Here is a 27,528-nt window from a genome sequence, read left to right as displayed (position 1 = left end):
CCCCCCCCCCGCCACTTCCTTCCTTCCTTCCTTTCCTGTTTCTCAGTCTCAGTTCTTCTCCAGATTAGATACATCACGGAAACTCTGTTGCCGCGAAGGAGCCTGTGTGCCGGTGTCCTTTGCATCTAAATCTGTGCTGCCAGGTCCCTGCCAGGACGAGGGTGAAGTTGGGTGCTGGAGAGCACTTAAGTGTCCTGTTGCTCTTTAGCTTCGTAAATACACTTCCATTCAGCAATCTTAAGTGTAAATTGATTGATTTCTTACTTTAGGATGAAGGCTTGTCATTTCTTCTTTTGTAGACTGAGTAAGGATGTGGTGTGTGCGCACCGTGCGGTTCCCCGAGCCCTGCATGTCTTTATCCTTGCGTCTGTCCCCTCCGCATGTCATGTGTGCCAGGGGATGGAGATGCCACCAGCGCCCATCAGGGCTGCCTGGCCCGTCGCTGCCCACGTGTTGTGGCCGAGGCTTGGCGGCACTCACCTCCATACCCGGTGGGAGCCTCCTCAGAGCACTGAAGCCTCGGCACATTCAAAAGGCTGTGCTTTCTAGAAGGGACTGTGGGAGCATAATGTTGGTATGGGTGTTTATAACAGTAATTATTGTTTTACTTAGTGTAGTAACACTTCCGTGTGTGCACACAGGTGTGCATATGTGAGAAAGAGCTCTAGCCTCTGTATACCCACTTCTGTTTGGGCCAGATATACCAATTAAATAAGTTTAATCCAACACGTATTTATTAAGCACCTGCTGCATGCACCTGCCAGACTCCAGGGATGCCAGTGTGATGAGTCAGGGACCCAGCCTCAAGGAGTCATGCGTGATCTCCCAGGGGAGACCCCCAGGGTAAAGATCTGAGTGACACCGGGCAGGCTGTGGCATGCACTGTGATCATTAGGAACTCCGTGCCATGGAGTTATTCATTTTTACCAGTGGAATCGAAGAGGGATTTGCTTAGGAACGACGTGTGGAGCTGGGACCAATGCAGTTTCTGTGGCAGCAGCGGGTCTTGGAGCGGCAAAGGGAGCAGAGCTGGGGGTCGGCACCATCTGTGGCTCTGGAAGGCCTTTGTGCGCTCGTTTGCGGGCGGTGTGTTTTCACGGGTGCCAGGCTGCTGTTCTCCACACAGAGGTGTCAGACCCCATCTGCAGGAAAAGGAGATGCACAGCAGCCCTGCATCTCACGAGGGGTTGCGAGAGTGCAGAGCAAGCCTGGAACATGTGCAGACAGACGCACACGTGTGCACATGAGTGCAGTATGTACGTGAGTGCCAGGAGATAGACTGGCACGGGGGGAGCAGGGAAGACACAGTGCAGACCAGCAGCAACTTTGGGGAGGTCAGATGGCATCAGTGACTTTGGTGAGTGCACAGATGGGCTGAGCTCAGAGGAGCAGCGGAGGGGCTGCTGGTCCACTTCCCCAACTTCCGCCTGGGTTCAGATACTCCATCCAGTGTTCCATCAGAGGAGTGGTCACCTCTGTCTACATGTGCTTGTCAGAAAATGAATGTCCGTGAAATGTTCAGTCTGGGTCACACCCCCATGATCACAATCCTATCATCACAACCCGGTGATCACACACTCAGTGATCATACCCATGATCGCACCCCTGTGATCACAATGCCATTATCACACCCCCAGTGATCACACACTCGGTGATCACACCCATGATCATATTCCTATCATCACACCCCTGGTGATCACACCCACGGAATCATATTCCTATCATCACACGCCCGGTGATCACATACTTGGTGATCACACCCCCTGTGATCGCACCCCCGTGATCATAATCCTTTCATCACACCCCCAGTGATCACACCCCCAGAATCATATTCCTATCATCACACCCCCGGTGATCACACACTCAGTGATCACACGCCAGTGATCACACCCATGATCGCACCCCTGTGATCACAATCCTATCATCACACCCCTGGTGATCACACACTCGGTGATCACACCCATGATTGCACCCCCATGATCATATTCCTATCCTTACACCCCCGGTGATCAGACACTTGGTGATCACACCCATGAGCATATTCCTATCATCACACCCCCGGTGATCACACCACTGGTGATCATACCCCTGTGATCGCACCCCCGTAATCACAATCCTATCATCACACTCCTGGTGATCACACCCCCAGTGATCACACCCCCGTAATCATATTCTTATCATCACACACTCAGTGATCACACCCCAGTGATCACACCCATGATCGCACCCCCGTGATCATATTCCTATCATCACTTCCTCGGTGATCACACCTCTGGAATCATATTCCTATCATCACTCCCCCAGTAATCATACATTCGGTGATCACACACCAGTGATCATAACCCCAGTGACTGCATGCCCATGATCACTCCCCCATAATCATATTCCTATCATCACACCCCTGGTGATCACACGCTCTGTGATTGCACCCCTGTGACCATACCCATCATCACTCCCCTGTAATCATATTCCTATCATCATACCCCTGCTATCACACTTGGTGGTCATACACCAGTGATCACACCCCTGGTAATCACATGCTCTGTGATTGCACCACTGTGATTGCACCCCCATGATCACACCCATGATTGCACGCACAGGGTCACACCACTGATCATATTCCTATCATCATACCTCCAGTACTCACACCACTGGTGATCACACCCCCTGTGATTGCACCCCCCGTGATCGCAGCCCCCCATGATCACACCCCCGTGATCACACCGCCATGATTGCACCCCCTTGATCTCACCCCTTTGATTGCATCCCCTGATCACACCCCTGTGATCACACCCCCATGATCGCACCCCCCTGTATCACATCCCCATGCCCTCATCCCCCCCCTCACAACCCCCCCCCCGTATCATACCCCCGTGATTGCACCCCTGTGATCACACCCCCCCCCATGATCACAGCCCTGTGATCGTATCCCCATGATCACACCCCCATGATTGCACCCCCTGTGATAGCACCCCTGTGATCACACCCCTGTGATCACCCCCCAGTGATCACACCCCTGTCATTCACCCCCCTCTGATCGCACCCCTGTGATCTCCCCCCCCCCATGATCGCACCCCTGTGATTACACCCCTGTGATCAAGCCCCGTGGTCACACCTCCGTGATTGCACCCCTGTGATCACATTCCTTTAATCACACTCCACGATCACACCCCCTGTAATTACACCCCTATTTATGAAAGGGGAACTTCTTAGGAAGTAATTGTTGATACATAAACACATCCAGAGAAATGGTCTTCCTCAAATTCACGTTGGAAGGCTGCCCTCTTCTGAATTTGCTGCCATTGTTCCAAGCATTTCTTGAATTCCTTTTGTTATCACTTATGTCACTATATGTGTTTGTTGACCTTTTCGCCTTGAAGTGGCTGTGATCCACCTGCAGCTATAGGAACAATACAGACAGATCCCATGTGCTCGTCCCCCCATCTCCCCTGGTGGTGACATTGCATAATCCCTCTGCACAGTCACCACTGGGGATGGGGTGTTGATAGGACCCACCCCGTGTGCACACTGAGTTCTCTGCCATGTCATCACGTGTGTCTCTTGGTGCAGCCGGCACCGTAGTCAACATACAGAACTGGGAGCCCTTCTGCTGCCTGTTTATGGCCTTAGCCCACTGCTCCCCACGCGCCATCCTTAGTCCCCGGCAAGCACCAGTCTGTGCTCCTTCTGTAGATTTGTCATTTTGAGAAGGTTCTATGAATGGAATCGTCCACTCTGGAAGCTTTGATCGTGGCTTTGTGCATGCACTCTGATTCCCTGGGGGGTCCTTCCTGTTGTCACCTGTGTCTGTCAGGGGCTCCGCCCCTTTATTCTGAGTGGTAGTCCATGGGACCGTGGTTTCTGTGACCATTCACCTATGAAGGACAGCTGGGTTTCCACCGGGATTTGGACATCCTGATAAAGCTGCTCTGAACAGGAATGGACAGGTGCTCACGTGAACATAGGTTTTCATCTCTCGCAGCCGAATGCCCTTGAGTGCAGTTCATGGGGTACCTGTAGGTGAGTGTTTTGTACAAACTGCTGGAGCAACGTGTGAGGCCCAGTCTCTGCATCCTCGCTGGCCTTTGGGGTTGTCATGCATGGTTTTTTTTTTTAAGATTTTTTTTATTTATTTGACACCGAGCACGGAGCCTAACACAGGACTTGATCCCAGGACCCCGGGATCATGACCTGAGCCGAAGGCAGACACTCAATGACTGAGCCACCCGGGCGCCCCCTTTAGTGATGTCTTATTATCTGATAGGGAATTTGGCTTTTGGAAATTTAAGTCTGGTGAATACATGAATGTGAAGGTGCTGTTTGGGGTCAAACATGAGGCAACTGGTAGTTTTGTTTGCTTGCTTTCCTTTTTGGTTTGTTTATTTATTTATTTATTTATTTATTTATTTTAAAGATTTTATTTATTTATTTGAGAGAGAGAGAATGAGAGACAGAGAGCATGAGAAGGAGGAAGGTCAGAGGGAGAAGCAGACTCCCCGCTGAGCAGGGAGCCCGTTGCGGGACTTGATCCCAGGACTCCAGGATCATGACCTGAGCCGAAGGCAGTCGCTTAACCAACTGAGCCACCCAGGCACCCTCCTTTTTGGTTTATTAAGTTGGGGCTGAAGCAGTCCCAGGAGAGGGCCTCCTGGACACGTCCTGGGCATAGGCCCTGCTGCTGGCCGTAAGGGAGCTTCTTGGAACAGCACACAGTCCACAGTCTGCAGGGTTGCTGCTGCGCCCCATAGGGCACTGTGTGGGCTCCTGTCCTCAGGGCCACTCAGCTTCTATTTGCTCTGGAGCAACTGGGCCCCAGCATAGGTGGCCCCACACCCCCATCCCAGGCCTCTAACGCGCAGCGGGTGGGCAGTGCCAGGCAGGCCCACCTGCCATTGAAGATTCTAGAAGGCCTTGTGACCAGGTGTGTTTGGTCCGAGCTCCCACCCATGGAGGTAGATGGAATGCTGGCCTGGGGGGCAGCACGCCCTGTCTCTTGTGCTCACCTGCCCCGGGGCTGCGTAAGTTGCTGGACCGTCACCCCTTTCTCTCAATTGCAAATGAAGATTCATGAAAGGGAGGAAACGCTTCACAGTTGTTACCATGGCTCCGTGGCAGGATCTTTGTGGAAGTGTGGCACCTCCATATTTGTTAGGATACATGATACAAACAAGCCAACAATCCAGTCTCTTCCTAATTTTCTCAGATCCACATTGTGGGGCTGCAGATCCCAAGTTGAGCCTAGAGGGGCCGCCCCGTAGTTTCTGGTGTGGATGGACGAGTTGTCCTCGTGGTTCAGTATCCCCTCTTCGGAGAGGGCCTCTCTAAAAGAATCTCTCTTCCACCCCCACCCACATCTTCCTGTCCTTGCACCCAGCTTTATCTTGTGTAAAGGCATGACCACGCCTGGCACTCTGCCATGTGCGTTCACGCCCCCATCCCTGAACCTCCTCGGGGCAGGGGCCTTGTCCAGCAGCAGGTGTGTCCTCAGCACCGAGGACATTGCCAGCCACAGCATTCTGCCGTGTGAGGGACCCCGACCCTGAGCCCTTCTGAGGTCCTCAGGCGCTGCCTCCTGCCCACACGACCCTGTAAAGTAGGGACCATGGCGGAGAAGGTGACTGCATCCAGCCTTTCCTACTCAGTGCAGTTTCTGGGATTCAGAGCCAGGCAGACCGACTCCAGGACACCACATACTGCCCAGAACTGCCTCCCTGCTGAATGAATGAACAAAAGGAGCCACTTGTGGTCGTCACACTGTGATTTGGAAGTTGTTTCTGTTGCTGGGAGTATAAATACATCTTCATCAGAATGAGTTTTGAGAATGTTCACACATCTTCTAGCTAGTCCTTTATAGATGACAAATATAAATAAATTATGCGTTCTAGGGGAGTTCCTCATACGCAGATAACAAAGCCACCTTCTTTTCTCGCCTACTTTCTCCCCTTCCGCTATGGTCTGCCCCTGCGGTCAGCGTGTGGGGAGTGTGGGAGCAACAATCCCCGGGTCTGCAGGTACTTGACGCCGTCCCCGTGGGCACGTGCCTCCTTCCCTCCCGTGTGACGGGGTGGTTATGTGGGGTCTCTGGTGAGCGGTCCCGCTCTGTGCTCGTTAGGTGCTGTCGTGTGTCTCATCTCACACTGAGTGGCATGCACCTCTTTCTCAGTGACTCAGACAATAAGTCCCAGCCCTTCCACTCTCCCTGTCGCTCAGAGGAAGTGTCCCAGGCTGAGGTCAGTGCAGCCCACAGCCGGCTGCGTGCAGGGCGGTTGGACCAGACCCTTGGGGCTGCTTTTACCAAATGGTGATGTTTTCCCCATCTTCAGGGTATCTCGCCCCATTGTATTTCAGGCTGTGTGTGTTAGCTGCCTTGTATTTTTCTGGAGCGGGATGAGACCTACATAACTAAAGTTAATAAAAACCCACCTTATTGTGGTAAAGAAATGAGTTAAAAGAGTGAAGCCCTGTGCCATGCATGTTGTTGGCCCTTTTTTCATTGTCTAGAGATAGGTAAGGGGGGGCGCTCTTCACATCTCCCCCTGTGCTATGTGGTTATTCTTCCGTGAGGCGGCGACTGGACCGGCAGCTCGGGGCCTTCGTCAGTGTATACAGTGTGGATGTCAGCAGTGAAGTGACTGCAGACCCAGCACGTCCTCTGGGGCGTCGGGTCCCACACCGTCCCCTGTCCTGTTCACACCAGCATCTTTGGGAGCCCTGGCAAAGCCCTGGGGGGAAGGCTTTCCTGTGTGTGGGCCTGCTGGGCCGTTGTGAGCTGGCGTCCGCCCTGCAACGTCGTCGCTGTTGGTTCGGGGCCGATGAGCCACACAGGTAATTCCGTGCTTCTCCACCTCCTCTCGGTCATGAAGAGCCCCCCACCCGCCCCCGCTGCTGAGGAGTTCAGCATCCTCGCCATGGATTGACGCTCCCTGCCTGTGAGTGGAAGCCAAGTCAAAGCAGCAGAAAGTCTGGTGTACTCTTGGCGTGCTCCATCTCTCAAGTTGGTGCGTCTGGAGTAGTCATACTGTCACCTGGTTTCACGGACAACGGAAATCTCCTTTAAAGGAGAACTCAGCTTAGCAACCAGCACTTTCCCGGGTTGGCCGGGACATGAATGGCAGTGACTGCAGCCCCCAGAGTCCCGCCCCAGACGGGACAGAGCGTCAGTCACTGCACTGCTGCTCGCTGACCCCTCCACTTCCAGAGCCAGCTTCCTGCCGAGTGCGGGTGGAGGTGAGTGTCACACGGGAACACGAGGCAGGCTGAGCCCGGCGGGCGTGCGCGCTCCTGTCAGGGGGAGGAGGGGGGGCGCGAACCGCAGTGTGGAGTTGGGGGAGGAAGCAGAGGAAGAGCAGTGTGTGTGAGGCCGCTGATTCTTGAGGGAGTTTGGCCGGAAAAGAAGGGATTCGGCCTCATCTCTCTTTTCCTGTTTATTTTTTAGTTCAACGCGATATAACAGTGGAAAAAAGTAAATTCAGAAGCTGTCTTTGGGGATAAGTAAGAAAGTATGTTTGACGTTCAGAGATCTTATGACAGTTTTAGAGCCAACGGTGATGGCGAATTCTCAGTGATCATGCTTTATGATTGCAGATTTCCTAAGATTTGTGTCCTTGCTTTTTGGGTTTACCCAGCCTAGGTGTGTCCTGAGTTATAGGTTGCTTCCCTGGTTCCTGCCTCACTATTAACGTCTGTTAGCTTTTAAAGAGGCCCAGAATGAGGCCCGCATCCCTTCTTCTGTGTAGGAAAAGAACAGTCTTACGGTATTCTAGGATAACGTGAAGATGCCTTCCTCTCTCAAGTTTGTTCAAGTGTCCACCGTACACTGAGGATGGTTGTCCCGTGTCTGGACTCTCTCGCCCCCTCTGATGCCGTTTAGATTCCGTGTTAGGGATGTGGTGAAAAACGAGCAAAGCACGATGTGCAGATGCACATCTCACTAGAAGCTCACTATGCAGAAGTCTGAAATGCAGTGCACCAAGTATAGTTACGTACATTACGAGATAAATTCATATCCTTTCTACGCTTTCAGTCCGTTTCTGTGAATATGTGGTTCATGGTGTGTTTCATGTGACCCTCTTACAAACCGGCCAGTGTCTCCCAGAACGTACCCAGAAGGCACCAGTGTTTCCAAGGGACGAGTTTAGAGGAAGGTAGCATTTAGTTCTATTGTGATTGTTTAAACGTGAGGTTTGAATAATTTTAAAAGCTCAAACCTGAAGGTGCACTAACTCCATGCATAAGAATTTTAAACATTTTCTACTGTTTGAAAAATGGGGTGGGGGAGGAAGAAAGAAAAGTAGATCAAAAAGAAGAGGAAACGCCCAAACCACTATTTGGAATTTGGGTAGACAGTTTTATTTCAAAATGTACTTTTATTTATTTATTTATTTGAAGAGTTTATTTGTTTGAGATAGAGAACGAGAGAGAAAGAGGGCATAAGAGGTGGGGAGAGGCAGAGGGAGAAGCAGACGCCCTGTGGAGCAGGGAGCCCGATGGACGCAGGACTCCATGTCAGGACCCTGGGATCATGACCTGAGCCGAAGGCAGACGCTTAACCGACTGAGCCACCCAGGTGTCCCCAAATGTACTTTTATTTAAAAGTTAACTTGGAACTTCCTGGGAAGACCTGGGGCACAGGGGTTTGGGTTTGCTGTTGCTTGAGCACCAGGTAGGGGGCAGCATCCCAGTGCTGTCAGGCTTGTGCTCCTTTCCAAGTCCTAGAGGAGATGTGTGGTGGGAGCGCGGGCCACTGTGGGCCAGTGTTGGGTGGCCTTGGAGGGACAGACCTGTGAACTCTGGGGTGAGTTAGGTAGGCCTTTGGGGCTGGCAAGAATCCATTCGCAGAGGGCGCTCAGAGTCCCAGCTGTGCCCCGCGGCTCTCTCTGGGGTAGAAGGAGGGGACAGTGGTGATCTGGCACAGAGCCGTTCTCAGGGAGGGCCAGGCAGTGTGTCCACCCACGTCCACCCCAAGGTGGAGCATGCGGACCTCGAGCGTTTCCGTTGGGGGAGGCTTCTCAGCAGTGCAGAGCTAGGTGATTAGTGCTTGTGTTTTCCAGTCTCTACACTCAGTAAATGGGCCCCTTTCCATTTCTGGGTCCTCAGCATCGGAGTGCTTGTTTCTGTTGAGCCCTGCACGTACAGCTTGGAGCACTGACTTCGACTATTAACAAGCCTCCACAAGAAAGAGGAGCATCTGAGAAGAAAAATACCCTCTCCCTCATGCCCAGCCTGTTCTTGCCTTTCGCTCTGGGTCTGACTGAAACCATATTATTTAGCTGATGAACCTGAAGTCTCTTCAGGTGAGGGATGTCAGAATAAGCAGTCTCTTCATACCCAAGTCACCCCATGCCAGAGGCACGAGCTTGCACACCAGGGTGCCAGGCTGCGCACGGACGCAACTCTGGCCCTGGAAGTCCCCAGGCGCATGGCCACCAAGAACCCATATGGCCCCAGAGCTGGGCGAAGTGTGCTTCTTGACTTGGTGGCCTGACTCCTGAACTCTCCTTTCCCTGATCTCTGCAGCACCCGTGAAAAGCGTTTTCCAACAAGAAGAAATTAGCCAGATTGCCAAATCTCTGTTTGAAAAGAGATGCATAAGCTGGGGAACTCATGTACTGTATCGTTTTGAAGGGTTTTTCAAAATTTTACTTGTAACCAATGACTTAATAGACAAGTTTCCTTCTTAAGGTTTATCCTTTGCCATAAAGTAGTAAACCTGATGAGTTGTCGAATGCAGTGGGAGTTAAGAGTCTTCACATGGCCGTTTCTTGTGGATTAAAGTCTGTCTTCCAGCCACGTGGGGTTTTTTCCTTGTATATACCACGTCCTGGGGGGCAGCCTTTCATGGCACCCCACTTCCCACCCCCAGCGGCCACAGAGAATAGGTGAGGCATGGAAAAGCTGTGGATTTAAATTATTAAATTTATGTTGAGGTTGTTTTAAGAATTTCTAGTGTCCTTTGAGCTGTCCTCACCCCAGGTACCAGAATCCAGAGTGTGAATCATTCATTTGGAGTCACTAATCTGAAGAAGAGAGGCATGTATTTTGTTTGATCAGCATGAAACCTGCCAAATTAGAACCATCATTCCTGCCATCATGGTCCTTGTTAACTGCTTCACAGAAGTTTAGATTTTTTATTTGGGTTTATTTACAGAAACAGCCCTTTTCTTGTGTTTTCCTCTCAGTGATTGTGAAGGGATATTGCACACTTATATTAGGTGTATGCTATTTTGTTCTTGACTTGTTAATGTAATTTTATGTCCTCTCAAATTCACTGGCAGTGTGATAAAGCAGAAAAATGGATGATTTTATGAACAGAGAAATAAACGTCTCAGTTTGGAGTAGCAAGTATGGCAGAAATTCTAGGTTATTTTCTTATGTTTATGGCCCCAGCTTCATGGTGATGATCCATGATAAAATGGAATTTCTCTTTATTGCACTTCACGTGCTCCAGTTATCCCACGGTGTGTGTCATTAGGCACAAACGCTGATGATTTTGGGGATTGCACCCCATACACCAACAACAGGTATTTTCTGCTGCATCACCCAGGACAGATCACGAAATACGAGTGGCGGGAGCGGGCCCCCCAGGGGCTCGGCTCGGCTCGGCCGCGAGCGGTGGGAGCACCTGCTTGCTGCCGTTTCATGGAAATGCCTTGAACGTCCTGTTCCCGGGGAAGGGTCTGAGAGCTCTGTCTGGGTGTTGGGAGTTCCGCCGCCCCGGAGAGGTGCAGCAAGACTTTGTTGTCACTGGAGCGCTTACGTGGATGGACGCTGCAGGACAAGAGGCAAAGGCAGGAGGGCCGCGGGTGGAGGAGGCTTGGGGGGAGCCGCGGTGAAGGGGGCACCAGCAGCAAGCCCGTGTGGCCCTTGGCGAGCCAGGGCGTCTCGTCACCCCCTTCGTGGCCAAGAAAGTGAACTTAGGCTTTCTGTTTTTACTTGCAGATCCTCTAGTCCTGTTCCCTGTCTGATGGTTGTTTTTCTTACAGTTTTTCATAGTGAGCTGGCCCCCACTCACCTGTGGTGGCGGGATCGGAAGGCGCACGTGCTGAGCAGGGCCTGCCGCCGGTCCCCGCTCCTGTTGGCAGGCCATGTCTCCCAGCTCTGTGGTGGGAAGTGAGGCTGCGTGGCAGCACTGGGAAGCGGGAAGGTGTCCCCACCTGGGAAGTGGTGCTGGTGGTGGCGGCATCCTGTCCTTTCCTCTCAGAGCAACTGTACCCTCTCCTCCGGTGGCGCATGTGCCCTCACACCTCCCGTGTGCCCATCCCACGCCTCCCAGCACAGTTGGCGGCTTTGTCCTCCATGTAGGCCTCTTCCAGCGATTTCCAGTTCATAGAAGTTTTCCGAAGTTCCTATTCTTTTTCCCTGCTCTGCTTTGGGAATCTCCGGGTCATCAAACACCTATGGCGAGATTAACTCTTGCAGCATGTAAAAGGCGGATTTGTCCCCTTTCTTTTTCACGTCATGTAATTCAGAGATTACAAATTTAAATGCTCTCAGAAGTAAATGGCAAATGTCAAAGGCATACCTCAGTGCATGTCCTGTAGATATTCAGAGTCAACGCTCCAGATGAGGCATTTCTTCTGTGAAGAACAAAATTCTTCAATGTGGCTGTATCTTCCTCCTAACACTGAGGCCGCTGAACAGAAAGGCTCTGCTCACAGGTGTGGCTTGTGTTACACTCCCAAGTAAAGGCCTGAGCTCCAGCTCACCTGATGTGTGTGTGTGGGGGGGGGGGTCTGTGAGTGTGCATTTGCGGGTGTATGTGTGGTATGTGTGGGAGTGTGTTTGTGTGGGGTGCATGTGTGAGGTCTGTGAGTGCATTTGTGGGGTGTATGTGTATGTGCGGCGTGTGTGGGAGTGTATGGGTGTGTGTGCATGTGCAGAGTGTGTGTGGGGTCTGAGTGCATTTGCGGGGTGTACGTGTGTGTGTGGTGTGTGTGGGAATGTGTGTGCGTGTGCAGGGTGTGTGTGCATGTGTGGGATGTGTGTTCACGTCTGGGTGTGCATGTGTAGGGGATGTGGGGGGTAGTGCACGTGTTTCCCATGTGCGTGTGTGCAGCGTGTGTGTGCGTGTGTGTGAGAGAGATCAGAACTAGTGGAACAAGCTTTGGAGCAGGTTGGCGTCTCTCTCACTCATCCTCATCGTTTCCCGACCAGTTTACTTTGGATTCCTGTCCCTCCTCTGGGTTGTCCGTGGTCATTGACGGGCTCCCCCTCCCGCCGCCCCCAGCGTGCCCCTGGGGGGCAGTGGCTGGCGCCCAGAACACAGGTTGCCCTTGGGCTGGAGGCAGGCCGAGGCAGCCAGACCCTGCATGGATATTTTCTGGGCGGCCTGGGAGCCTGCGCTGTCCTCCAGGGGACACTCACCAGGGGCCAGGATGTGGAGAGAGTGAGGGAATGAGGATGTGGAGCAGCCTTCCCACTTTGTGTATTCACCATAAAAACAGTACAGGGCAAGAAGCCGCCTCCGCGGGGGTCTGGTCATGGAGCTCTTGAGTCAAATTTCTGGTAATGTGACAGTAACTCCGGGAGCTCCAGAATGTTCTCGGACCCCCAAGGGGAAATGGCAGGATGCTGACTTTTGGACAGAAGATCATCAGAGGAAAACCCAGGTGCCACAGAAAGTGACGTGGGTGACTCAGGACCCAGGCCACTGCGTATGAAGTGGGCAGGACAGCGAAACAGGCTCGAGCTCTGTTGCCTTTCAGAATAGGCAAGGATTTCAGTTTCTAACCTCTTCTGAAGATTTTTTTTGTTAAAATAAATCTTGATGGAATTCTTTTGGTTCATGTAAAGGTGGTAATTTTAATATTCCAGCCAAATTTCAAAGTAGGGTTTTATGGTGTTTCCAAGGGAGCATTTGACATTGTTGGCATTGGGGCTGGGACAGTCTTTGCTGTTGAAGGCTGTTTGTGTGTTATGGGTCATGGGGCACCCCTGTATCTCTTCCCTCCCAGTCTTCAGGAAAACCAGAAGTGCCCCTCCACGCTTTCCCAAAAATCTCTGGAGAGTAGCACCATGCCCAGTTTAAGAAGCATAGATCTAACTGCGTCCGATCATATCAAGGCTCATTGAACACCTACTTTGTGCAGGCTGTTCTGAATATTGGCTTGTTGGTCTTCACAAACCTATAACGTCTGCACACTACTATTATCCCCACTGGACAGATGAGGAAATCAAAGCTCAAAGAGATGAAAAATTGCAGGTATCCATACAACAGAATTCTGTGTGGCCTTTGGCAAGAATTACATTTATTTGACATGGAAAGTTACCCAGGACATGTTGCAAGTGTAGCAACACATGACAGAGTAAGGTGTCAATGTGTTTGCATTTCTGTAAGTGACGGCCGAGGTCGTATTATCCACGTCAGCCTGCGTTTGGCAAAGACCTTGATGCTACGTGTCCCCTGTTGATAGGAGTTATTGCCACTGGGCAGCAATAAAAGAGACTTTCACTTCTGCAAAGTTTAAGCATTTTTAATGAGCATATCTGACTTTAAATTAGAATATAAAATAGTACAGCTTAAATCAGGATTTCAGGAAGGCAGGGGCTCTGGCTTCTTGTATTTTCTTCAGGGGAGAGAGTTTCCGTACTCAATAGGGCTGTTTAATACGAAGTTGTTAGTTATGAGTGCATACCCTGCTCCAGCTCAGTTAAAAGGGAGTGCAAAGCAGGGGCTGGGAGGACACGTGCAGGAGCCAGGATTGCAGACTCCACTGTCCCAAAAGCCAGCCCATAAAGGTCAGTGACATAGGGCCCTTTTAGGGGCACCAGTTCTGTCTGCAGAGGCATGGGAACATGCTACAGTGCTGGATGGCCATGGAATGGGTCATCTCGGCCAGGCTGTGTGCTTGATGCACTCCTGGAAAGTGAAAAAGAAGGCCATGCACTTCAGAGGAAATTCTACCCAAAATGCTTGAAATTACTAAAAATTAAGACCAGTGTTAGTGGTCTGAAGCAGCATTCTCCAAATTTCAAAATGAGAAAGAGGTAATTTTACATCAGACTCCCCCCCGCCCCCGTATATATATATATATATATATATATATATATATGTATTTATATGCACCATAATGAAAGTTTCACAAAATGGTCTTTACCCTGAAAACGTGCTAGGGTGCACATGCCACTTCACCCTGTCCTGAGCCTTCTGCCGCTGGAGGATTGCAGCCCTGATTGAGGGACTCAGGTTTGCTAGAATTCTTGAGTAAGTCATGTAATCCTTATCGCAGCCCCCAGAGTAGGCACGTCCATCTTCCAGATGAAGGTGGGGATTCTGATAGGTCAAGAGGCTCCCAGTACTGTAGCCTGTAAGGATAGGGGGCGTCTGAGGCTGGGGTCTCGACTTAGCAGGTCTGTTGCACTGACTTCAGCAGGGGGGCATTGCATTAGGGAGGTGCCACACTTGCTTAGTTGGAGGACTGTGTGTGGTAGGAGGCATTCTGGAGGAGTCTTTGTGGGTGGAATGGCCTTGGTGGGAGCCACTGATGGATTTCGTGTTGTGTTGATGCTTCCCTGTCCTGTGCATGGCAGACTGTCTCAGTGGGTCATGTGACCATGCCCACAGGACCTAGATCCTTCCACCACTGTGGTTAGAAACGGGCTGGAACGACATGGATGGAACTGGAGGGTATTATGCTGAGCAAAATAAGTCAAACAGAGAAAGACATGTATCATATGACCTCACTGATATGAGGAATTCTTAATCTCAGGAAACAAACTGAGGGTTGCTAGAATGTGGGGGGTCAGAGGGATGGGGTGGCTGGGTGATAGACATTGGGGAGGGTATGTGCTATGGTGAGTGCTGTGAATGGTGCAAGACTGTTGAATCACAGATCTGTACCTCTGAAACAAATAATACATTATATATTAAAAAAAGAAGAAGAAGATAGCAGGAGGGGAAGAATGAAGAGGGGGAAATCGGAAGGGAAGATGAACCATAAGAGACGATGGACTCTGAGAAACAAACTGAGGGTTCTAGAGGGGAGGGGGGTGGGTTGATGGGTTAGCCTGGTGATGGGTATTAAAGAGGGCATGTTCTGCATGGAGCACTGGGTGTTATACGCAAACAATGAATCATGGAACACTACATCAAAAACTAATGATGTAATGTATGGTGATTAACATAACGTAATAAAATTAAAAAAAAGTAAAAAAAAAAAAAAAGAAAAGAAACGGGCTGGTTAGACAGATAGGAGCTCAGAACCCAAATCTGACAATATTCTGTGTAAACACAGCATGTGACAGGTGCTTGAAATGTCACTGGTACGGCTTTGCTGATGCCGATCTTCTATTCATGGTGGTACTTGAGCTAAAACTGTCTGGACGGCCTTCCTTCCTTCCTTCCTTCCTTCCTTCCTTCCAGATTTTATTTATTTATTTGAAAGAGAGAGAGAGAGCGAGCAAGAGGGAGAACATGAGCAGGGGGAGGGAGAGAAGCAGACTCCCCGCTGAGCAGGGAGCCCGATGAGGGACTTGATCCCAGGACCCTGGGATCATGACCTGAGCAGAAGGCAGTCGCCTAACCAACTGAGCCACCCAGGCGCCCCAGGATGGTGTTTCTGTAAGAACAAGACCTTGTCATGTTTCCGTAGTTTGATGCTGGGAAGCCAAATACAGGCCCAGAGATTGGACTAAACACGGGCTGTTGGTGGGCCATGTCCTCAGGTGATTTTGCAGAGTTAGTAGGGTAAGTAGGAGCCAGGGAGACAGCGTTTCCAGGCAAGAGCTATAAGATTTTCATGAAGCCAAAGGCAAACTGGGTCAGATTTGTGTAAAAGCAAGAAGTCAGACATTACAAATAAAGTTTAACACACTTTATTGCTTTTTTAAAAAATTTTATTATGTTGTGTTAGTCACCATACATCATTAGTTTTTGATGTGATGATCCACGATCGATTGTTTTCGTATAACACCCAGTGCTCCATGCAGTACATGCCCTCCTTAATACCCATCACCGGGCTAACCAACCCCACCACCCCAAAACCCTGTTTGTTTCTCAGAGTCCATAGTCTCTCATGGTTCATCTCTCCCTCTGATTCCCCCCCTTCATTTTTCCCTTCCTTCTCCTAATGTCCTCCATGCTATTCCTTATGTTCCACAAATAAGTGAAACCATATGATAATAGGCTTTCTCTGCTTGACTTATTTCACTTAGCATGATCTCCTCCAGTCCCATCCATGTTGATGTAAAAGTTGGGTATTCATCCTTTCTGATGGCTGAGTAATATTCCATTGTATATATGGACCACATCTCCTTTATCGATTCATCTGGCAAAGGGCATCTCAGTTCTTTCCACAGTTTGGCTATTGCGGACATTGCTGCTATGAACATTGGGGTGCATATGGCCCTTCTTTTCACTACATCTGTGTCTTTGGGGTAAATACCCAGTAGTGCAATTGCTGGGTCATAGGGTAGCTCTATTTTTAAATTTTTGAGGAACCTCCACACTGTTTTCCAAAGTGGCTGTACCAACTGCATTCCCATCAACAGTGTAAGAGGGTTCCCCTTTCTCCACAACCTCTCCAACATTTGTTGTTTCTTTCCCTGTCCATTTTTGCCATTCTAACTGGTGTAAGGTGGTATCTCAGTGTGGTTTTGATTTGAATTTCCCTGATGGCTAATGATGATGCACATTTTTTCATGTGTCTGTTAGCCATTTGTATGTCTTCTTCAGGGAAGTGTCTGTTCATATCTTCTGCCCACTTTTTGACTTGATTATTTGTTTTTTGGGTGTTGAGTTTGAGAAGTTCTTTATAGATCTTGGATACCAGCCCTTTATCTGTAGTGTCATTTGCAAATATCTTCTCCCATTCTGTGGGTTGCCTCTTGTTTTGTTGACTGTTTCCTCTGCTGTGCAGAAGCTTTTTATCTTGATGAAGTCCCAGAAGTTCATTTTTGCTTTTGTTTCACTAGGTTTTGGAGATGTATCTTGAAAGAAGTTGCTGTGGGCGATGTCAAAGAGGTTATTGCCTATGTTCTCCTCTAGGGTTTTGATGGATTCCTGTCTCACATTGAGGTCTTTCATCCATTTTGAGTTTATCTTTGTGAATGGTGTTAGAGAATGGTCGAGTTTAATTCTGCATGTGGCTGTCCAATTTTCCCAGCACCATTTATTGAAGAGACTGTCTTTTTTCCATTGCATGTTTTTTCCTGCTTTGTCAAAGATTATTTGACCATAGAGTTAAGGGTCCATATCTGGGTTCTCTTCTGTTCCATTAATAAGAGGAGGGAGAAGAACCATATGGTTCTCTCAGTTGATGCAGAAAAAGCATTTGACAAAATACAGCATCCTTTCCTGATTAAAACTCTTCAGAGTATAGGGATAGAGGGAACATTCCTCAAGTTCATAAAATCCATCTATGAAAAACCCACAGCGAATATCCTCTTCACTGGGGAAAAGCTGAGAGCCTTTCCCTTAAGATCAGGAACACGTCAAGGATGCCCACTCTCGCCACTATTGTTCAACATAGTACTAGAAGTCCTAGCAACAGCAATCAGGCAATGAAAAGAAATAAAAGGTATTCAAATTGGCAAAGAAGAAGTCAAACTCCCTCTTTTTGCAGATGACATGATACTTTATGTGGAAAACCCAAAAGACTCCACCCCCAAATTAGTAGATTTCATACAGCAATTCAGTAATGTGGCAGGATACAAAATCAATGCACAGAAATCAGTTGCTTTCTTATACACTAACAACGCAACTGTAGAAAGAGAAATTAGAGAAACAATTCCATTTACAATAGCACCAAAAACCATAAGATACCTCGGAATAAACCTAACCAAAGAGGTAAAGGATCTATACTCTAGGAACTACAGAACACTCATGAAAGAAATTGAAGAAGAAACAAAAAGATGGAAAAATATTCCATGCTCATGGATCGGAAGAATAAACATTGTTAAAATGTCTATGCTACCCAGAGCAATCTATACCTTCAATGCCATCCCGATCAAAATTCCAATGATATTTTTCAAAGTGCTGGAACAAACAATCCTAAAATTTGTATGGAATCAGAAAAGACCCCGAATCGCCAAGGAAATGTTGAAAAAGAAAAACAAAGCTGGGGGCATCACGTTGCCCGATTTCAAGCTATATTATAAAGCTGTGATCACCAAGACAGCATGGTACTGGCACAAAATCAGACATATAGACTTTATTGCTTTTTTATGTAGAATTTGGGAAGGAGAGTTGTAAAAAAATTACTCCCAAGATTTTGCTCATGGGAGAGTTGTAACCCGGCGGTTAGAGAAGAATGGGGGTGCAGCGTATACTGTTTGGTACATTTGGAGATTAGGGTGGTGTGGACACATGGGCAGAGATGCCCATGGGAGTTGGCATGGGGCTGTGGGGCAGGCTGGGCATTTCAGTTTTGGTTGATTGGCCAGGAGCGATGCCCCACAGTTCACCGCCTGGAGGGGGCGTGGGAGGAGCAGGGAGCGCGGGTCCGAGAGGGAGACCGTGGGGCTCCTTCTCTGCTCGCTCTGCTTATTGTGTCTCCAACATGACAGAGTCGGTGAACAAGCAACACCTCTTCTTGATGAGGTCCTTTTGAGACTAAATAGCAAACCCTCTCAAACGAGCTCCAAGATGCACCAATCTTCACTGAGTGTACTTGATAAGTAGAATCTTTTTCCAATTTTATTTTTCACGCATTATAAGGTGCACTGGACACAGGTTGAGAGGAAGTGTAATTAATTCTTCGTTCCCTCTTTCTTCCAACACCTCTTTATTAAGTGCCTCTCCTGCGAAGGTCAGAGTCTGGGCTGGGTGCTTTGGCACATACCACCAGGTGAGCCTGGGCTCGTGCAGAATTTGTTGTCTCGCCGGGAAGCGGACATGAATGCCCAGGGGCTTGCTCTGGCTTCAGGACAAAGGGCAGTCCGAGTGGCCTCTGGGGGTCAGACCAGCTCCCCGGAGGAAGTGGTGTTTCAGCCGAGCCCCTCCTGCCTCCAGAAGCCGGCCTCTCTTTGTCCTAATCTGCAACAATTTGTTTTATTGAAGTGACTTGCTCTTTCCAGCTTGGGTCCTGGTTCTGGCAGGGGAACCTCCTGCAGCCTCGGGTCTGTGTTAAGACTTTCGTGAGTTCACCTCTGCTGAGAGACAGGGGCGGGACGGGGTGCCACGGAACCACGATGGTGTAGGGACTTGCCCTTACTCCTCTGAAGCTATAGAACCACCTGTAGCTGTGTTTCTAGAAGCTCAGCAGGCCTTTCCTGGGCAGTGGGTTTCACAGAGCTCTGGCAGGAATAAGTCTGTCCGCCATGCACCCCCAGCCCAGGTCTGGGGTTTCCGTCTGCAAGACAACGTGGACCTGCCCACCAGCTCGGGTGGGGCGCCTGCTCTGAACCTCATTTCCCCCATGTACTGTGTTCTTTGCTGCTGTTCTCGATCATACTCGCTGTGACCTTCAGAAGTGGCAAGAGCTTTGTTCCCGAAGAAATGAAGGTTTTCTTAAGCCCTCCACCTGTAAGAACCCTAGGGCAGCCTGTTTCCTAACACAAGCCGTTATCCCCCTCCTGTATACTTTAAGGCTTTTTAAAACATCTTTTTGAATTATTATATCTTTTTCCTTTTTAGACAGGAGAAGTCACTTCTGTGGCTACTTGAAATTCACTTGGTTGTTTGCTCTGCTGAGATTACTGACACACGTAAGCTGACTCCCACAGACAGGTGCCCCTCGGCCCGCGCTGCGTGGTTGCGGAGACCACGGTTTCCCGCAGGACATCCTTCTCCCTCTTCACGCCTCTCCTTGCACCCCTAGAGCAGAGCCAGACCAAGGTGACCGCTCTCTAGGCCGCAGGAGGGGTGTAAGTGCCGCGGCTGCATCTGGAGGAAGGAGCTTCTCCGCAGCCTGCTGCCTCGCCTCCTCACAGCTTCTTGTAGGATTTGGGGTCTAGAGCAAGCCTGTGACTTAGTTTCCACACAACTTTCCTCTCCCTCCCTCTTTCCCCTCCCTCCCCCTCCTCCTTCTTCCTCCCTTCCTTACTCCACCCTCCTCCATCATCTTTTTTCCTTCCCTCCTCCTCTCCTCCCTTCCTTCCTGCTCCCTTCCTCCTCCCCCTCCTCCTCCTCCTCCCCTACTCCCCTGCCCCCTCTCCCTCCCACCTCCCTCCCCTCTGCTGTGGGTATCAGTTTTTACAGCTTGCCCTGTTCCCGGTATTTCTGCTTCAAACACCCTGCTCTCCCAGGGCCCACGCGTTTGTTCTGTAGTCTTGGACATCATAACCGACCACGCTAGAACAGTGGGCAGATGGAAGGGGAAGGGGAGGTCTGAGTAAGGGCTCAAGGGACACTGCAATTTAAAGCATAAAATAAACACATGAGCTTCAGTGGAGGGATTTTGATTGTTCAGATGCCTTTACAGCTTTTTCTCATTTGGGTGCTGTCGGCTGTGTTCCCGGCCCTCATGGGCTAGCAGTTTGCTGTATGTACTTGGAAATGGTCTAATTTTTGTACGCGGCATCTCTGCGCTTACCTGGGTTCTTCACTCTCCCTCGGAACTCAGGCGCAAGCATCCGTCATGTGCCATGTGCCTCAGACTTTGCTGCTCACTGTGGGGAATATGAACGAACTCTAACAAACCGGGTCTGCTGTCCAGAAGCCTCAGCCTGGCCGGAGAAACCACAGGCAAATAGTTAGGTAGTCAGTCTTTGGCATCAAATTGACTAATACTTGCCTTGTGATTTGTGAGTCACCTGGGAATCTCTGGATTTCTGGAGTTTCTGTTAAAAAGTCCACATATGTGTGTCATCCCCTTTCAGACTGTGGTCTTGCAAACACCGGATTGGGCAGTCATTGTCCCTGTGGTCACCCCCATGGCTGTGCAGCTTCTCCTTGTCCTGACCTCTGCGTGCGTGTGTGCGTGTGTGCTGGGGCATGTAAGTTATGAGTGAGATCTGCTCAGGAGCTCCTTGCGGCATCCTAAATGTACTCATCCTAATATATGGTGCTACGGACTGCACTTTCTTGTGCCCACAAATTCATATGTTGCAACGCTGATGTCCAGTGTGTTCGTGTGAGGAGGTGGGGCCTCTGGGAGGCAGTGAGGGCCTGAGGGTGGAGCCCTCACCATGGGAGCAGTGCCCTGGAAAGAGAGGCACGCGGCTCCCTCTCCCCCTCTGCTGTGTTGAGGACACGGGGGAAGGCAGCCTTCTGCGAGCCAGGAGGCCCCTCAGCAGAACCCCGCCACGCTGGCCCCTGAGCTCGGGTGTCCAGCCTGCAGCGGCGTGTTTAATAAATGTATGTTGTGTAGGCAGCCCGGTCTGTGGTGATTTGTTACAGCCGCCGAGCTAAGCCGGGGAAGGTCGAGCACAGGTCAGTGCGTCGTTCTGCCCCAGGACGACAGGCCTGTGAGCTGCCCTTCTCCCTTCCTGGTTTGCATTTCCTCTTGGCCTCACTGTCCGTTGTGTGAACTCTGCATAGTTTACCCATGGAAACGGCCACCAGAAGTTTGATCATCTTGCTGTTAAAGAGCTGTCTTCGAAGTTAGGCTTAGCCGGTATCTCAACAAAACAGGAGCAGCAGATTTCAGAACCGGGTTTCTTGCCGTCTCTTCCAGCTACTGGGTTTCAGTTTTATATACTGGAGATCGTGCATTCTTCAGAAAAGGTGTGCTAAGCTCCGTGTGATGGAGGTGCGCTGCACCTCTCATGGTGCCTGAACCTGTGTGTGTCTGCTAAGCTCCGAAGGAGAAGGAAGCTGTGGTTTTGGAGGGCATCAGTGTTGTGATTACACGTCCTAGCAGCCCCAGTGACGGTCTTGGGAAGGCGGTGTGAGGGCGGGCGCCGTCAGTTAGCGCCGGTGTTGTCGGGGGGACCAGCCGCAGGGTCTTGGCTGATGTGTGCACTCCCTCCCGTTACAGGACGTGAGAGAGACTCTCCTCCTTACAGCATGTTGGGAATTCATCAGCGAAGACAAACTGAAAGCTTCTCCTCTCCGTGGCCTTCCCACAGAGCTGATAAGATTTGTGGTCTGCCACTAGTTATGAGATAGGCGTTGAATCAGATGCGGTGGCTTTGGCTGCAGGTCACAGGAAACTGGGCTTCAGATCGGTTGACCCACGACGAAGTGACCTGATGTCACAGGCAGGGCAGACACAGACGCCCGCCCATTGCCATCAGTCCTTGGGATACAAGAGATGTGGGCATTCTGCCCAAATGGCAGTGTCCATGCTGGGCCTCCTTGAGACCCGGCCCCCAGCAGGCCGTGTCCTGTTCGCTCGGCGCAGTTGATCAGCTGTCTGCTCCTCAGTCCCCAGGAAGACGGGTCGGCTCGGGCGGCCGCCAGAGAGCACCACTGGCTGGGGTCTGAAACAACACACCTTATTGGTCCCGGTTCTGGGGGCTGGAGGTCGGGGGTCAGCACGGTGGCGTTCTGGCCAGAGCCCTCTTCCTGGCTTACAGACGGCTGCCTTCCCACCGTGTGCTCACGTGGCGGGAGAGAAAGCGACCCCAGAGAGGCAGCGAGGGACAGGGAGGGAGCACGAGTGGGCCAGGCCCGTCGCAGGCTGCCCTCCCCACCTCCTGTAACCCCGAGCGCCCCGATGGCCCGGCCCGCTAACCTCCCAGCCGCCTGCCCTCAGCTGAGCCAGGAGGACACGGACGTTGGGCTGGAGAGGACGCAGCGCCACACGTGTACATGCTGCTGGCCATCGCCGTGTGCTAGGGCGAGCCTCGCTGCCCATGGGGGACGCGCACAATAGCCTCAGACTCAGGGACATTGGGGACTTCCGCGTCCCTACTCATGGGGGTCCTCCTGTTCCTCGCAGTGTCATGTGGGAGCCCACGGGGGACGGGAAGAAGGTCATCTCGCTGGCGGACAACCACATCCTGCTGTGGGACCTGCAGGAGAGCTCTGGCCGGGCCGTGGTGAGTGACACGCTTACAGTTTTCATTTTTTGTGTTTTTTAATTGGACCTTTTGGCTGAATTCAGAATATACTTCTTGGTTTGTATACGCTTAGAATTTTGACATTAATTATGAAATACTTAATGAACGGGCAGAATCATCAGTCGGAGAATTGCATGACTGGCTCTTCAGGTGAAAGCTGCCTGGGGTTCAGGCCTCTGGGCCATGCAGACAGCACACAGAACTGAAGGTTGACAAAACCCCACCTTTTGGCCATAATTTGTCCAAAAGAGGCTGTGGGATATCCTGACATATATTCTCTTGTCTCAAGTATATTGTCTTTCCAATGAAAAGATTTTTCAAAGTCTGGTTAAAATCGCCTTTTAGGTACGAGCAGTCATAAAATAATAATTTCATGGTGCTGATGAGCTTCTTTCGAGTTACTGTGTGAGTTGTAAAAATGACAGTGGTCCGTGACCCCTCTCCCCCACGGCCTATGACCCCCGGTGGCCTGTAACCCCCCCGTGACCCGTGACCGCCCCCCACGGTGTCCTGTCAGCTGACCTTCCCCTCACTCGAATGTGTGCACCTTTCTGCGGTCACAGTCCTCAGACCCTGTGTGTGTGATCGTGGGCCCGCTGGGCGGCACAGAGCACCTCGCTCCCTGAGCCACGGCCACCCGCATGTCACCCTCGGGGTTCCGTTTCTGAGGACGGCAGAGGCTGGGTCCTCACAGCTCCCGCGGGGCCGCGCATCTTCACACTGTTTAGTGTTTAGCACTGACTTTCTTGGGAACCAGTTTTGCTTTCAAATAGTCATTGCCTCAAATACTTTGTCCTTCTGGAGTAAATATTTTACTGATTAGTATATTTCATGTTTGATTCCTTAAAATTTCCACTTTTAAAATGTGACTTTTATTTTTTTACTTTATTTTTATTTTTTTAAAGATTTTATTTATCTATTTGACAGAGACACAGCGAGAGAGGGAACACAAGCAGGGGGGTGGGAGAGGAAGAAGCAGGCTTCCCGCAGAGCAGGGAGCCCGATGTGGGGCTCGATCCCAGGACCCTGGGATCATGACCTGAGCTGAAGGCAGAAGCTTAACGACTGAGCCACCCAGGTGCCCCTAAGATGTGACTTTTATATTGTGTTCATGATTTCGTCGCATTTGTTTACATCAAAGTAACAGCTTTAGAGAGAAAAATCTAGAGACTTGACAGAGCTTACGGTGTCTGTGGGACAGATTTCTGTAGTGGTGGCTCTTCTTATGCTTCTTTGTTCCCATGACGTGTCTTCAGCCCTTTTCCCTCATGGTACGTTATGGTATTAATAAATCCGTTCTTGGGTAGGCGGTAGAGATGGCGTAAATAGTGATTGATTATCATCAGTACGTGGAGTCGAAGTCAGACTCTTTAGAATATAAAGTGCCGTGTTGAAGTTTTAAAATTCTGCATGGTCAGAAGGGAGTCTCGTAGCCTTCAATGTGAAATTAAGAGCTGGTCTGTCTTTGTAGTGTCTAAGTAATATTTAAGGGGAAAAAAATCACTGTTTTAATTTTGAAAAGGACATATTTCTATATCGTAGAGTAGAATGCAAATTTCACCCAGATTTTAGAGCAGAACAGGAAACTTGAGGGTAACCCAGTGCCTGGGGCTGCTCCCTGTGGGCTACAGGTCTGGGGGGAGATGGTGCATGCCCTCCTAGGGGCTGGCCGCAGATTCGGAGTCTGGGTCAGCGGCAAGCCCCCTCCTGTCCCTCCCTCCCACTCGCCTCTCGAGGGTGCTCCCGTGTGGCCAAAGACCAGACATGGGAAGGGCAGAGTCCTTTCCTAATGTAGTGCAGGTCACGGAGATGCTGGCAGAGCTGTGGGCCCCGGAGCCCTGGGCCGTGCCACGCCTGCCTGGCCGGAGAGGCCAGGAGGAGGCGAGCCCTCTGTGCATGTGCGCGCATCCCACAGCCCGTCCCGGAAGCAGACGGGGGCGCCTCTCCAGACCCTCGGCCATCTCAGAATGATTTTATGGTAGGGTGATTAATCTGTAACTTATTTTCTGCAGAGACCAATTTAGTTTTTTCTCCTTCGTTTTTATCTGCCGTCAGCACTTCTGTCAATACCACTTTGCGACCCTCTGCTGTGGTATTTAATACCGAAACCTTCCTATCGATTCCGGCCATCTTCACACCCAGCACCTCCGTTTTTTTTTTTTTTTATTGTTGGAGGATATTGCCTTCTGTGGTGAATCTAATCTTATGCTCACTGCATCATTACCTTTTGCAATTAAATCGGAGGTTCTTTGCCATTTATAATCATTAGCAGAGCCCAGGGGCGGTCTGCAGGGGGAGGTTGCTCGGGGTCCCGGCCCCGATGAAGGCAGAGGGGAAGCCTCCCTGTTTTGGAGTGTGCTCATCCATCTCTGGGGCTTAGCAGCTCTCAGTAGCTGTGGAAAGAAATAGCTTTTCAGGTGCAGAGAGCAGCAGAGCAAAAGGAAGACGGGTGCCTTGAGAGTTGGCTGTCCTCTTCCTTCTGGCCATGCGTCAGCCTGGGGGCTTCTCAAGGATGAACCTGGGGTGTCCCTTGCCCGGCGGTACAGGGCCTGAAGGCAATGACATTCAGGAACGCCTCTCAGAAGGAAGAGGATGGGCTTCAAGGACATAGTGTTCTTGCAGAAATGTTCTAATGTGAGGCTTAAAACCTACAGCAGGGACCGACTGCACATCAGTGTGGAGGGGGAAGCTAGTGGTGACAGGAAAATCATTCAGAGCAGCTTGGGCCATGTCTGTTGTGCCTGGAAATATAAAACATGCATTTGTTCATGGGGGCAGAGGGCTGGGCGGAAGTGGGGCTGCCTGTAGGACGAGTGGGCTGGGCCCCCATGTGCCCATTCCTCCTGGGAGCCTGTCTGTCGCCTGCCACACCGTGACCGCGCCTCACGCCCGGCCCGCTGTTCTCCAGGTGTGGCCCCGAGGGGAACGGAAGCCCAGTCGGTGCTGGTGGGAGTGTTGCAGGGGGCTCCCCGGAATCTGCCCTCTGGGGACGTGGCCCACGTAGGGACCTCGTGTCCAGCCCCCGGGGCAGCGGGGTGGGTCTCCGCAGACGGGCGTGGGTGGACGTGGCTGCTCTGTGCCACGCAGGGGGCCTTCCCGCACTGTGGCCCCTGCTCTCTGTCCCATCTTTTCAGCGGAGCCTCTTGCAGAGGAAAGGTTTTCATCTTTTTTTTTAATAGACTTCATTTTTTAGAGTGGTTTTACCTGGTTCACAACAAAGTTGAAAGAAGGGAACAGAGGCTTCCCCCAGCCTCACACGCACACAGCCTCCCCATGGTCAGCATCCCTGCCAGAGGGGACGCTTGCTGCCCTCGACGGGCCCGCCGGTTGGGGGTTGTCCTCCCTCACCTCGACTGATGTCCAAGGTCTCTGCTGCCCTAGCGGCTCTTTCCCTGCGTGAGGACAGAGGAAGGCGAACCCCCAGATGCCTGGTGCATGTGGTCACTTGGCAAGTGCGGACGGCCAGCGTTGAGGACATGGCAGGAGGCCCGCGAGGTCCCCAGACACCCACAGTGTGCCTTCGCAGTTGTAACACGGCTCATATGGTGTGTTGACAAATCTTTGTCCCCCACTGCTTTTACAGCAGGCCGCGTAAGAAAGACAGTGATTTTGAAGCAGTCCACATGAAGACACAGACCTCGGGGTCACAGAATTCGACTCCCTCACTTGACAGTTGAGAAAAAGTAAGGCCCAGGGAGCCAGGGGATGTCCTAGAGGTGGCATGGTTTGAGGGACAGATTCGGGACTGCACTTCTGACCCTGCTCCTCCACCCCGTGGAGGGCTTGTCGTGGCCCCGGCACGTGTGCGCTGTGCCTTGCTGGCCTGAGCCTCGGTGCTCGCCTGTCTTTGGCGGCCACGGTCACATTTGGTCTGTGAGGGTGGACGTGAGCGTTGGAACAGTCAACATTTATTTGGAGCGAACTCCAAGCGTCGTGAAACTGGTCCATGGAAAACAGGTTAAAACTCTGAAAGCTGGTTTTCTGGTGAGCCGCATAAAAAGGCATTGCAGAATATTTGAGTGCTGTCTGCATCACGGACGTCAACCACGCGTTTCAGACCGCAGCCGCCTGAGTTGGTGCGTTAGGATGGTCGTCAAAAAAGCCGCCATCTTCAAGAAAACACGGAGTGAGGAGTTTCCTAAGTTGCGTATCTTAATGTTGCATAATAGCTACACATAGCTTTTGATTTTATAAATATCGGAGACAACTAGGATTCTTTAGTCTTCCATCAGCTCTTGGAAAAAGGCATCAAATACAAATCGGGCTGGGCATTGGTGTCTGGCAAGCGCTTCTTCCCAAGCTCTCAAAAGACTTCTTTCTAGTAAGAGTGGATGATAGAGTGAATGATACGTCTGACAAACCAAGTGTGTTGAAGGGAACACAGGTGCTGCTGTGGGGAGCAGACGCGTGCCCCTCAGTGGGCCCGGACTCTGCGGGGACACAGCCTCGGCCTTCCTGGGCTTCGCCTCCCAGAGGGAGGGTCCACAGCGTAGAGATGAGTCAGTTCCAGTTTGCAGGCGTTGCTGTGACAGCCTGGGACAGGTGTGGGCCAGCGGCTGTGGTGAGGGGGCAGCGGCGGGCGCAAGGCACGGAAGGGAGACGCTGAAGGCCGTGGTGCTGTGGCTGGAGCCCAGGCAGCCTTCC

At 51.0% G+C, this 27,528-nt stretch overlaps 1 protein-coding gene across 1 annotated transcript in view; it reads left to right on the top strand.

Annotated features, from left to right (window-relative positions):
- Nucleotides 1-27,528, top strand: part of EIPR1 (EARP complex and GARP complex interacting protein 1) — a 141,519-nt gene that overhangs the window by 100,775 nt on the left and 13,216 nt on the right. Inside the window, 3 exon segments of the mRNA XM_044918650.1 lie at nucleotides 536-557; nucleotides 13,783-13,802; nucleotides 22,764-22,863. Of these exon segments, the coding sequence (XP_044774585.1) occupies nucleotides 536-557; nucleotides 13,783-13,802; nucleotides 22,764-22,863 (142 nt within the window).

This window comes from Neomonachus schauinslandi, chromosome 10 (assembly GCF_002201575.2).
Source record: "Neomonachus schauinslandi chromosome 10, ASM220157v2, whole genome shotgun sequence".
NCBI lineage: Eukaryota > Metazoa > Chordata > Mammalia > Carnivora > Phocidae > Neomonachus > Neomonachus schauinslandi.
The sequence above is the reverse complement of the archived record's forward strand: the minus strand, read 5'-3'. Positions and strand labels throughout refer to the sequence as shown.